This window comes from Xiphophorus maculatus, chromosome 22 (genome assembly GCF_002775205.1).
Source record: "Xiphophorus maculatus strain JP 163 A chromosome 22, X_maculatus-5.0-male, whole genome shotgun sequence".
Taxonomy (NCBI): Eukaryota; Metazoa; Chordata; class Actinopteri; order Cyprinodontiformes; family Poeciliidae; genus Xiphophorus; species Xiphophorus maculatus.
Genome location: NC_036464.1, coordinates 10,337,094 through 10,350,844, shown reverse-complemented (window position 1 = coordinate 10,350,844; position 13,751 = coordinate 10,337,094). Strand labels below are relative to the sequence as shown.

The following is a 13,751-nucleotide window of genomic DNA, read 5'->3' as shown; positions in this document are numbered from 1 at the left end:
TAGTTATTTCTCCTCCTCTTGTCACTCCCATGTTATTATTTGTCATTCTGAAAGGTTTCGACTGCACTGAGACTAAACCAGACCTCATTTAAAGCAAAACAAATCAGAATGTGGGTCTGTTTGGTGGCGTTAAACTATCTTATTTGCCTTGTCTCCCATTGTGGGTGGCTACAGCTATTGTGGAGCAGGATGCTGCAGTAGCTGCCAGGGGGCAAGTACAAGCAGGACACAATTTATCCCAAGGAATAAACATCCCAAAACACAAAACTGTACAATAGCCTCATGCTCTAACTGGGCATATCCACTTTCTCTCAAAACATTGAAACCTATTGCTCAATTTTTTAGCAACTGTTCTTCTCTGAAATATCTGTGCAGTGACTAATAATAAGATACATAAACCCCGAAACTTCTACAGAAAGTCGTCCTAATGTCCTAATTGGCAGTTGTCAGCTATCAGCCCTAACTGAGGGTTATAAATAGCAACCATATTGATGGAAACTGTGTTAGCAGAACAGGCTCTTGTGCCCTCCTTAATGAGAATAAAAACAGGAAGGCTAAGACTGGAAATGTAGGGCAATGCTACACTATTAAAAGTCAGAGGGTTAAAACTGTATGTAGTTTAGTGCAGCACTGAAGACTTTAAGTAGAGTATGTCCGCTTTGTTCAGTGTGCAAAAGGAAGAGTTTGTAGACTATGCAGCATATGCAGAAAGATTATAAAACAGAATATGTCACATACTTATGTAAAGAGTCCTTATCCTGACTGATTGTTCATGAGTTTATTTCCTTTATTGTATTCTTTAATGTCTGCTACTGTGCTTTTCTGAGGAGCACTTGTCTTTCTTTGCTTGTCTGCTGATTAGAGGAATTAAGACAGCATGTGCTAAAAAGTCTGACCACCAGCTGAGCCTCATGATTTCATGCCAGAGACCAGATTTCGTGATGCTCTTAGTCATTTTCCACTCACTCCCTATCTGGTAATTTAGTTTTCTTTTTTGGTTTCTTTCTGCTTCTTTCTGCTCTTTTGCCAATTTTGCATCCTGATTATTTACTGGTTGCCAGAATTAATCAGATCAAGAAATCTGGGTTTCATAAATCAAGCTGCTAACACTAGAGCTCTTCATCAAGCCAGTTAAAGTCAGGTTCCTCCATCTAGCACAACACAAGCAGGCTCTCATAGGAAACCTTTCAAACATCAGCAGTCATAAATCAATTGGAAAAGTATAGATTAAACGTGAAACATGGTTTCAGATTTGCGATATTAAAACAACCAGCCCTGACAGATTTTTATCTGCTACACCTACACAAGTAACACATGTGTAACAAGTAGAAAAGTTGGGTACAATGGTTAAAAAAAATGAAAACTCTGTTTTATCTTTACCCACCAATTCAACACTTTGTAAAATCACTTTTTGTTGTAGTGATAAGTGCAAATTTTAGGGGTTATAGCTATTACAGCTTTGCACAGATGGAAATCAAACATTTAACTTGTAAAGACACATTGCTGTCTTAAAAAGTTATAGTTGTGTCATTTGTTTTATCTTCTGATGAGAAATTCAACAACCCTCCATTAGATGTTGAACGTTTGGTCAATGGTTTTAAATAAAAATTATTCTGCTTTAAACTGTTGTGATCCTTGACAATAATGATGCTCAATGTGCTCCAATATTTTCTCATAAACCTCTGAGGCATTTACAGAACAGCTCAGTTAATACTCAAATTAAACTGGAAGGTTTAATTTGCACTAATTAGTTGCATTGACAGTTATTTAGGGATCTCAGAGTAAAAGGGGTTCAGTGCAAACAAATGGCATAGTATGTATTTTTAAACTATTTTTATATTTTCTTTTCCTTTCACTTTAAAATAATTAACAAGGTCATGTTGGTCTTTCCATTAAAGTTCAGTTAAAATGCATTCAATAAACCGGAAGAGTTTTAACATTTTGTATCCAGCCACACATCTCCTCCAACACAGAGTCAGACCTGGTCTTCCTCATTACGAACCAGGGTAGAAATTTCCCAGCTGAAACCTTCATACCTTCTGGCCTTTGTTGACATGGAGCTCTTTTTTTTTTCTGGACAACAGCTTCACCCGTTCCCCCCTAATTGTGGAAGCATCTGCTGCCTGACTGGCTCTCCCAGGGGACACGTCCCATCATTTGGACCTCAGCTAAATGAGAGATATAATGAAAGATGTGTCTGTAAAACGCTGACCCCACCGCTGACCTCATGCCCACAGCTCCACTGCCCAGTGGTTGAATGTACAACCTCTCCTGACGTATGTACAAGGCAGTGTTTACAAGAGGAATAATTGGTTTCCCTTCATACCTGATGGGAGCAGCTTTCCCCCTTCAGGGGAAATTAAAGCCCTGCGGTGCTGCTGATCGGTCAGCATCTCCTGATGAGAAACGTTTTGTTATTTGAGAAATCATTAAACATTATAATGAAACTACACCTTATTGTTGCATCAATTCTGATTCTGTCTGACCCTTCAAACCAATTTATTGTGATGTTTAATGCTGTGGACTCTATAAAGGTGCTAAACTCAAACAGCACCTCTGTGTTGAAAATAAACTTGATCCCTTCTTCTTTCTGAGAAAACGGTGAAATTAATAAGAGGCAGCAGATCAACTTTAACACAATAGAAATCTCTTTTATTCCAATACAACGCACTGTCTGCAGACTCTCTGTCTGCATAAATAAAGCGTCACTCACTTCATCAAGCAGAAACCTTTAAGCAACTGAAGCAGCAGAGAAACTGGCCTTATTATTTAAAAACTTTGTGAGCTCTTAAACCATCTATGGTGCAAGACGCTCTCAAACCACAACAACAACAAAAAAATAAATAACAGGGTGAAATTACTGTGAAAAATTACCTGTTCATGTTTATATTTGACTTTTTCATTCCAATACTAGTTAGCTACACATAGCATCATAAATAATCCACGATCTCAACAGGATGTTATATGTGGCAGGATATGAACTAGAGTTCCTGCAAACTGAGAGTGTGATTTACTATTCTCACATGGCCAAGCCAACAGGAGGTGCTACTATCACGCATGCTGTCTTGTTTTCTACTTTTGCTGTTTTTTTGTTGTTTTTTTTTTTAGATTTGGGGGAAAGTGAGTCTCCCGCCAATTCCTCATCAGTTGCCATTGAAAACAGTATTGTGATACAGTTATATGTGATATTCTTGCTTTATGTCACCTGGCTTTAAGTTTTGGCTAACATGAATGAAAATCTTGTTCTGCATCTAAAAATTTCCCCATCCCATCTCACCTCCTTCCCAGATTGTTGTCTGGTTTTCAGTCTCATTGACTTCTGCCAAGTTCTGCATCATGCAAAGGTCATTTATTAGAATAAACTCTGCTGGAAGTCAGCCTCTTTTGTCTCCATGTAAACTCCTTCGGTAAGAAGTTAAACCCTGAATTGGACTATTAGTGCATCGCTTCAGTGCAGCCGTTCGTCTATGATGCATTTTCTAGGTTTGCAGTATATAGAATTTGAGTCTCTTAAAATCTCTTAAAAAGTTTTAGCGTTTATTCCAATATTTGCAGATGATTTTGATCATGGCATTCAAAAACATAATGTTTATTGCTTGTTTGCTGTTCTCAACACAATAGGTTATTGCGCTATGCTTTTAATTGAACTGCTTTGCATGACAAAGCAGTTCAAAGTGCACATGCAAATTGTTGCTGAAATGTGCTACAAAAATAAACTTAGAACTTAGTCAGAGGTTGATACTTTTTTCTAACATCAAGGTCTGAAATCTTGATTAAATATACAGCTTAATGTAATTTTCAGACATGAAAAGAGACAACATGGTATCCAGATAAATGAAGGTGTACAAAGTTAATTATTAGTTATAGTTAATTATGAAAAAAGTAATCGCAAAGAGCTACTAATTACAGCAAAGCTTTTCTTCTGTAGAAAAAGATTCAATTCATGACTGCCTGAAAGGACAGCCTGGCTCATCATGGTAAATACTTGGAGAAATAAATAATGCTGAAGGAAAAATCAGGGGATCAGTGAAGTCATTAGGCACTGATGGTCCTTTGGGGAATGATTTGCCGAACCAACAGCCAGACGAATGTTGGAGTCTCCTGTAAACAGTATTTCTTGTTTGTCAGTAGAAAGGTTTCAGAGTCGGCCAGGCGCCCACACACGATAAATGAGTTGTGATTGGAAAATACACACCATGGCTGTTTTTCTTTTTGTCTGTCAAATGATCATTGCTTTGAAAAGAGGGAGCCTTCTGGGTCAATTGTTCAGCAAATTAGAACTCATTTTTTAACTTAAACTCATTTTAGGCATGCATGTCGTTTAAATTCTGGCTTGTAATATGAAGAATTTTAACGATTAAATTTTTTCCCCCACAAATTATTGTAGAATTTCTTCACACAGTCAACATTTTCCATACACCCCACTAATATCTTGTTAAAAGGACTTCAGCTACACATTTTACACACATCAACAAGCTCTTGTCATAATTCTGGATAAGAATTTGTCCAATTGTCTTGACAGAATGTGAATATTTAATATAAAATGATTATTTTAGTCTGCATTTGGAACCACAAGTGGCTTTTTGGATCTTCCACAATGGCTGTAATAACTGGCTAAAAATGAATCAAATGTTGATATTTTAAATATACATTTAATAAAAAATGCCAGTTTTGCAGTTTTTCATGGAATAGCTGTATTTTATTTTCACAACAGAATGACGCTAAAAGTATCAGAAATGTTTTTAAAACAAATTTTCCTCTAAATAGGTTGGAAACTATGCGATTTCCCCCCACAAATATGAACACATCATAGAAGAAAATATATGCGTTCTCCGTATGGTTTTCTTTAATTTAAATGCAAATTAAAATAGTGGTTCTTTAAAAATGACGACAAATTTACGGTAGGAAATTGTAAGTTGTCCTTTTTCAAAACACAATGTTAATAAATAAATAAATAAAACTTAATTGTGACTCTAGTGAAGTTTTATTTAACTTGAATGAGAACAGAAATGTCTCTTTGGATTGGAATGGTTGCAAACCACTGCATTTATCATGGGGATTTTACGTTTTGGTTTTCCTTAGTGTTTGCATTTTAATATTTCTCTTGTGGTTTATTTATGTTCTTATGGTCTTCCCATATTTAGTTCATTATTATAACTTCTATGTTTTTGACATACATGTGCATCCCTTTAAGTTTAGATTTTTTGTTTATTCTTTTGTTCTGTTTCTTGTGTATTTGTATCTATTTCTTTTAAATTATTTGTCAGGCTTTTCCCCTTTTGGTTCCAGATCTTTTCGTCTTGGTCCAGCTCCACTGTGCTAATTATTCCTTTGGTTTCCCTGCTTTCATTTTACCTCAGCTGCTCCTTATTGCATCTGATAAGTTCATCTGGTTGCTTAAAACCGTTCATTGCAGGTGACCAAACAAGTTTAATGAACTTCACCATTTCTGACAGTTATGCTACTAGGTTGTTGATAGCAATAAAAAAGTAATTTTTTTGCTGAATCACATGAATCCAAATATTACTCTGGCTTTAAAAAGAACTTCACAAAATCAATCTGACATTCATGACTGTATGTAAACTTCTGACCTACATGTTAGATGTTTGACAGTAAACGTCTCACACTCAACAAGTGTTTCATCCTTTAAAGCCAAGAACATTTAACCAGAATGTCTAAAATATTTAGACATTTTAAAATATTTTGGGTTCATTTTATATGTTAAGAAAACTAAAACATTTATTGTTTCATCAGGTATGGCAGAAGAATAGGAAATGTATCGATTTTACCACTAACTGTGATTTTATGTCAAAATCTAATTACCTGTGTTGTCGGCTGAACTTAAGTCAGAGGTTTTACAACTTAGTATTAAATCAGCAACTGGTGGGGACCATAAAAGGTGCCAACCTCATTCAACCTCATTAAAGAAGAATAACATCAGGGGATTTCCACCCAAGCACTCTACTGCTCTCTCAATGACCTGGCTACTTACTGACATCACAAAAATAAGTGTGTTTCTCATCACACATCCCTGTGTTTTTCCACATGCATGTAGTTTGGTGATTTCCACCTTAGATTAGAGATTGCTTGGTGACTTTGGCATGCCACCAAAAGAGTAAAACCTTTCTGAGGTTTGTTTACATACAACGGAAGTTGTAGTCATGCCATTTTACCTCGCAACAGCTACCAAGAAACCCTTTGCAGTTAGTGAACATGTTCTGTAATTATTGCTTTGCTTCTTTTTTTTCTATATATGTGGAAAGTAAAAATGTCGCTGTTTTTATTCTCCTTGGGAGTGTTTCAGAGATTCTCTACTTTATGCACATATTAGAACAACACTGCCTTAACTCCTTAATCATATCAATTCTGTGTTTACGACATTTTCCTTTGCTTATCAGTCAAAAATGAACAACACTTATGAATGCTGATTAATCATCCTCTAAAATGTTCCTCATTTCATTACTTGATCCATTTCATTAAAGAAAATGTTGAACTAGTTGTCAGAATCTGTGAAGCATTTATTTATCGTACATTCCTGAAAACATTTCCCAAATTCAACAGTTTCTCTCAGGTGAACCTCAACTGTCACTGATGATATTCTGCAGCCTTAGTTCAAACTAAGATTAACAGTTTGCACTAATTAATTTGAGCACTAACTGCAAAATCAGTGCAAAATTTGTTAAAAAATTTGCAAATTTTAACAGAGATGTGAGAAATGCGCCAAAGTGACTGACAGCTGAATATAAATTAGTGATAGAGGAACAAAGTATGTGCTACTGTTCTGGGGTTAAGAGGGCATGGTGGCTTGTTAGAGGAAATGATTTAAGATTATGGTTGCCATGGGAAACAGCTTGGCTTATATTTGAAAAAGTGGTGAACATCCTATCTGGTTCTTAATCCAGAATACCTATTTTGCACCAATGGGTTCACCAGCCTAAGAGAATAATATAGTAGTTGCTGGAGGAAAACTCCTGTTATGCACTGAAAGGCCACAGAGCCGCAGATGTTCTCATTTCTGATTATCTAAAGTCAGCAAACATTGCAGTTGTTTTGACCCCATTTGAGCGAGATAGCATTTTTTGGACAATCTTTCCTGTATTCCTACAACAACGCATCCCTGAAAGCACCTAGTAGTCATTGATCCTGCGCACAAACCTCTGGTAAACAACCGCATCATGTGGCCACAGCTTTGCTTTTATCTTTCAAAGTGATACCATGGAGGTACATCAAGGGGAGCAAAGAGTCACTGCTGATTTGAAGCCTCTCCCACAGCTGAGTCAGAGACAGGAAGTGTTTAGGAGGAGCATCCAGAGCTCACAGGGGGGAAAGCCGCTTTTATAAAAAGTGATGTGGGGAGGTCCTCAAATCCCTTTCATATCAGCAGCTCACCAGCATGCCAAAAGACAGCATACGCAGACATGTGGATGAGGTTGGTGGAGGAGATCAAAGCTGGATGAAATCCCAAAAGGAAATCTAACAGAAAAACTACTGGAGAAACACAGAATATTAACATCTCACTTTAACTCCCTCCTTTCCCCACACAGCTGAGTCAGTTTAGATAATCTACCTGTCAGGGAAGACAGTGATGTTGCATGACAACTAAAGTACAAAGGAGGACAACCTGCCACAGACATGTAAGCAAACACAGCTGCGGTGGCTGAGTGCGCGGTCGTCCTGAGAGCTGCGTATGAGTGCATTTGTGTATCCAAGAGCGGAAGGTGGGAGGACCAATAAAGCTCTCCTGACAGGTCTACAGTAAATAAAGTTGTGACAGTTCTGCCTATGTGAATCCAATTTTCCCCGAGGAATCATAGCAAACATGACCATCAGTTTCCTCTCACATTCTGTCTCGCTGCAGCTTTCAATTAAAAATAGTTGCCAGGGGATGCCACCATGTTGCACGTATACGGATATATGTTTGTGTTTAGGGTGAGGTCTGAGATAAAGCTGCTGTCAGCTTTGATTATAACCTGGGCTGTTTTCATCCATTTATATTCACTCTCTGTCCAAAGGGCTTTGCCAAAGTGTGCATTCAATTTTTTCACATTTTGTCTTGGCACAACCACAAACTTCAATGTATGTTAGTGGGATTTTACGAGATAGCACAACACAAAGTAAGAGAAGTAATAGGAAAATAATAATAAATCAATAAAAATCTGTCATCTGAGCTAAATTTGTATTCATCTTTCTTTAATTGAAACACCCAAATTAAATAAGCTGCGGCATATTGCCTCACAAGTCAAATCTCATATGTGAATATTAAATTAAACTCGTAAGATTCATAGGTTTGTTTCAGAGCATTAGTGAACAAACCTTATGTTCACAAAGGAAATAGGGCTGCAGATAAAAATTGTTTTAGCAATTGATTATTCTGGTGACTAATCAATTCATCAGATAAAAAAATTGCACATTCTACAGATTTTTCAATTAACTACTTAAGCCTCTTTAATACAATAGTATAAACACGATAAAAGATGAAAATCAACAAACAATTCACTTTCTTTTTTAAATTAAATAAAGATTTTATTGCCTAATCTGCAATAACAGCATTCCTACTGAACTGGGTGAAGCTAAAACTATACAATCTGAGGAGTTCCTACAGTTTTGGCTTAATCTCTGCTCTTAATATGTTTTTTCAGCATCTGGCCTATTTTTTAAAGTCTGTATACTTTAGTTAACAATTCATCAATTACTAAATCAGTTGACAATTATTTCAATACTCAGTTCATCACGATTAATCTGATTAATTGTTTTTGTCCTCAAAGGAACACAGCAGACAGGTCAAAGATAAAATTGTAGAGAATTTTAAAGGAAGATTAGATTATTTAAGAATATTTTATGTTTTAAACATTGCTCATTAGCTGCTCCACTAAGTATCTAAAAGGTTCCAAGGTAGAGACAGTCTATCCACCAAAACTAGGAGACAAGCATTAATCAGAGAAACAGCTGAGAGTGACCTTGCTGACTGGAGGTACAACTCAGGTACGAATCTGTCGACAAAATGAAGTTGTCCACACCTAGTGAAACAAAGGAGTGGATCTGCTTTTCTTCAGCAGGAACTGGGAAACTGGTCATGGTTTATAATAAATGCGTGTCAATCCTTGAAGAAAACCTGCCAGGAACAACAAAGCTCTACTTGACTGAGGCAGAGGTTCATCTTTTAGCATCACAGTATAAAATATACAGCCAGAGCCATGGAATCGGGCTTAAAAGCATATTAATATCAAAATCCTGACCTGATTCTAAACGAGAATTTGTGGAAAGACTCTAAAATTGCTTTTCACAGAGTGAAGTGACATTGGCAAATGTTTCCGTTTCTATAAACTTGCAGCTGTAATTCCAGTAAAAGGTGCTAAATATTAACTCAAGCTCCATTCATCTTCCTGTGGCGTAGCACAAAAAATGGATTAAAGATCTGCTGTTGTTGTTGTGTCAGCCATCGACACCTCACAGGTCTCTGGTTCTGGTCTGCTCTTCATCTGCAGAACCAGAACCAAACATGGAGAAGCAGCATTCAGCTTCTATGCTCCTCAAATCTGGAATGAACTGGAAAACAGCTGAAACACTGAGTTCCTTTAAATCAAGACTTAAAATCCAGCTATTAAGAGTTGCATTTGTTTAGTAGCAAGTGAAAAGTTGATTTTGATGATTTTGATGCCATTTGACAAAATGTAATATTTATTGCTTGTTTTGTTAATGATGGCTGTATGATGTTTTTATGATGTAACGCACTTTGAACTGTCTGGTTGCTAAAATGTGCTATAAAAATAAACTTTACTTGACCATGAACTCTTGTTTTCCTGTTCCTACTGAAGAAAAAATGTGTTTAGGATTGTTAATTTCAGCAACGCCCACCAATCTGTGTTCACATCTGAAGGCAGCTGGTTGCACAAGATTTCATTTAGGGGTATCCGGGTAAAAGAGGGCTGAACTAAAAGTTACTCTTCCTTTCTAGGAGCTTTGTTGTGTTGGTGAATCCCATGAGATGTTACTAAATACTTCAAAGGTTACATAACATAACAAATGTGAAAAAAGGAACTAAATACTTTCTGTAAGGACTGTGTTTGGGTGGAAAGTGGATGTCAGAGTCATCAGGCATGCAGAGCATTACACTGTTGGCCCTCGGGTTGCCCTGGGAGGTACACTTGCTCTTTTCTGACCTATTGCATGAGTAAATGTTAAACGGGGGGAGGAGAGTAAAAGGGGCTTCTCATTGACATTCCTGTTAGTTTGATGAGAAATGTGACAAAAAAAGAGGGGCTGCACCCATGGGTGCTGTCCTATAGCCAGCGATGAGCGAGCGAATCCAAATGGCAAACAAGTCAGATGTTGCCCCTATTTCCAAAAGTCCATCAGAGCCAAAAATTTAACACACGACCAAAATAAAAGCTAACTCAAAAAACAGAAGAGTTTAATCTGGTATTCTGCAAACGAGCCAGCGGAAAGAAAGTGATCCACAGGGAGACTGCTCCAGTCCCTCAGATATCCAGACTGAAAGTAATGATATGATTATTTAACCATTTAGAAAGACATGTGGCTCCAAAACCCATCTGGCCTGAAATTACTTAATTTCTACTGTCTTCTCAGTGTGAGGTGGTTCCTCATTTTCAGCTTTAGGACACCTTCTAACTTATGTTTTCAAGAAGAAACCACCACAGTGGATATAAACTGTTTACACATCCCTGTTAAAATTACAGGAGATCAAGATAATTGTTCAGAACTTTCTCCACCATTGACCTGTGCAGCTCACTTTAAATGTAATCTTAAATCTGTTAGGAGGAAATACAAAATAAAAAATGAAAGCAAGCAGAGTGCTGCATCATTACAAAGATAACATATATATGCTGTTTTTTATGTTTTTATACGTAGCCTGTTTTGTTTTTAAAAAGTTATCTTGTTTGATGCTTAGTTGCTAATATTATATTGCATTGACTTTTGCAATAAGAGGTAGACTATATAGGATTTCTTTTCTCCAGCTACTCCTTTTCATTCAAAACTTTTGTTTAAACCACCATGTGACACATTCATTTTAAACTTCAAGTGTCTTAAATAAATAATAGTAAACAACAAGATAAAATTGGCCTGAACATGTACTTTGTGTTGGTTCCATCAGTTCACTACGTGCCAGTATTTGGCACTTCTTGATCTGATAATATTTGTCTGCTGTTCTTTACAAGAAACTTTCAACTCTTTCTGATGATAACGTTTTCTGTTCACAACTTTTTTCAAACCGTTTTGTAGTTTAAATCTCACTCTGGTCTGCTGTCTCTTTCTCCTCTTAAGTCTCCTTCAGATGATGTAATTCAAGCTTTGCGTCACTGTCATGCAGAAATCTAAAGTTCATCCTCATCCTTAGCTTTCTAGAAAAGTTTGAAGGTTTTGGGTCAACTTTGACTGGTATTTGGAACATGGTTAAGGTCCCAATGCATGATGCTGCCACCACCATGCTTCACTGTGTTTCACTTCTGGGCACAAGGAGTTTCACTTCTGATCTTAACATCATTGTTAGGCTTATTGTGAAGCTTTAAATGGCTTTTTGCTTATTTACACCAAACTTGGGTGTCATTTCAGAGAAAAGGTTCATATATTGCCACGTTTGTCCCCCGTATAGTGACATTTTAAACACCATCAGTACTTGCTGGAAATTCCTGCAGACGCTTAAATGTAGCTGCATGCCTCTTAGCTAGCCACTTTCTGTCACTGGTTTTTGGGGAACATTCAGTTCCCAGAAATGTTAAGTTCCAATATTTTCTTTCTCTGCTTCATGGATGTCTTTATTGTTTTCTGTGGTGTTTTGCTAAGAAAATCTCCTTCTAGCACAGCTGAACTTTATTTGGGGTTAATCAGAAGGACTTTAATAGGAGTTGAGTCTTATTCTAGATGAATTCTAGATGAATTTCCTGTAAAACAAGGAGTCTCAGATGATTCATAAAAGCTATCGGTCACATTAAAGATTGAAAAAGTTCGGAAACTGAATTACCTTTCTCTCGTGATTTATCTGCATCGTAAAACCTGGCATTTTATCAAGTGTGTGTTGACTTTTTTTTCTCTCTCCACTATGTGCCTGCAACAAAATGGATTCAAAGGTCAAGGCATTGAGTGAACGCTGCGAACATCACCCACCTATAGTCGACACCACAGTTCCAACAAAATAAAAAGCTCCAGTAAAATCCCATCTCGGTCTCAGAGCGTCAGCCCGGATCCCGGCGGCTATGGCGGCCTCGTACTCCCGCAGGAAAGAGTTGAGCTCCTGCAGGCTGATGTTGAAGGTCTCACTAAAGTTGAGGAGCGTCCCGTTCCAGCGGCCGTGAGCCCGCAGCTCCGAGGGCCTCTCTATGGCCGAGAAGACCGCAGCGCCGCACAGCAGGTACACCAGGATGAGCACGGCGAGCAGGACGAAGCGGCCGTTGTCCTCGTTCAGGTGCAGGGAGCGGCAGCCCTGCAGTCGCAGGCTGGGCATCATCCAAATTTCAGCACCACACGCGCGTCGGACAGCGACAAGCTCCACATCGAGTGCGGCGTTCACGGGTCGGCGGGCACGCTCTGGAAGTCACAGTCCTGCCCGTCCACTGCGCGCGGATGCAACATTTCCTCCACTTTACTTTGCGCACCACATTGTAGTTATTTCAAAGAGTGATGATCTGCACTCCACATGCGGACATAAGCGCGATGATCCACAAAGAGTTGAGAAGAAAAGCTCCAGGCGGGCGCAGAGTTTCATAATAAACACATTCTCTTCCCACGGCTGTGTGGCAATGCAGTTGGTGGTAAGTGGACTGCAGACTGAATCCAACAAGGACCCGCGCGTCTATGTGCACCAACAGGCAGCAGTATCCTCCGAGTCCCCTGCACCAAACCCCCCCAGGTCTCCACAAAAGATAAAAAAAGGGAGGCGTAACTTACAGATTATCCCGCTGTCGATCTTGAATAAAGTCCTGTATCCTCAGGTTTGGTGTTCTGGGAAGAGCGAAGCCGCAGTCGTTGTGTGCATGTTGTAGTGGCACGCTGAATCCCACCACAGCGCATATGGTGAGATCACTCTTCACTATAAAACGGGTCTTGTGCAGTTGGCAGAAAAAAAAGAGGATTCCCGCGCTTCTCTAGTTGTCTTCAGTTGGCACGGGGTGCTTTTCCCCTCCCGGACAGACTTTGTTACCTCATGCCTCGATATGCTTTTATCAAACTCATGTTTGCATTGCGGGTACACATGCGGAAATTTGAGAAAAATATTTGAGGTAGCCAATAAAAGTCTTAACGCGGAGATAAAGACGCAGCGAAATTAAATATTCAACGGGAAGGAAGCATCTGTGCAGAAAATCTCTTAACACCAGCGACGTGAAACTGATTAATCATCAGGACAATCACATTAAAAATAAAACATTCTAAATAAGCTTGTTGTCTTAGTTTGCAAGAACTAACTTGCACAGAGCCTTGCAAAAGTATTCCACCTGAAAAGTGTGGTATGCATTTGTAGTCAATACTTAATAGAACCCCTTTCCTCTGCTATCATAGGTGAAAGTCTTTTAGGGTTTAATCTAGAAACTGATATTTTTTCCCCATTCTTTCTGTCAAAAGTGTTTGAATCCAGTGAAATTGGATGTAGAGTCTGAACGTTCTCAATTAGATTCAAGTCTGGGCTTTGACTAGATCTAAACTTTTACCTCAGTCCTTAGAGTTGTCATATAACCTCCTTGCCTGCTCTATCAGTTCAAGTGCATGTCTTCGTATTGCTTCATAACTTCAATCTGGTT

General features: G+C 38.3%; 1 protein-coding gene across 1 annotated transcript in view; it reads right to left on the bottom strand.

The window, feature by feature from the left end:
- kcnk12 (potassium two pore domain channel subfamily K member 12) overlaps nucleotides 1-13,040 on the bottom strand; it is a 38,105-nt gene extending 25,065 nt beyond the window's left edge. Inside the window, exon 1 of the mRNA XM_005806825.3 lies at nucleotides 12,124-13,040. Within this exon, the coding sequence (XP_005806882.2) occupies nucleotides 12,124-12,463 (340 nt within the window). The 5' untranslated portion in view covers nucleotides 12,464-13,040. The remainder of the gene's footprint in view (nucleotides 1-12,123) is intronic.
- Between the last annotated feature and the right edge of the window lie 711 nt (nucleotides 13,041-13,751).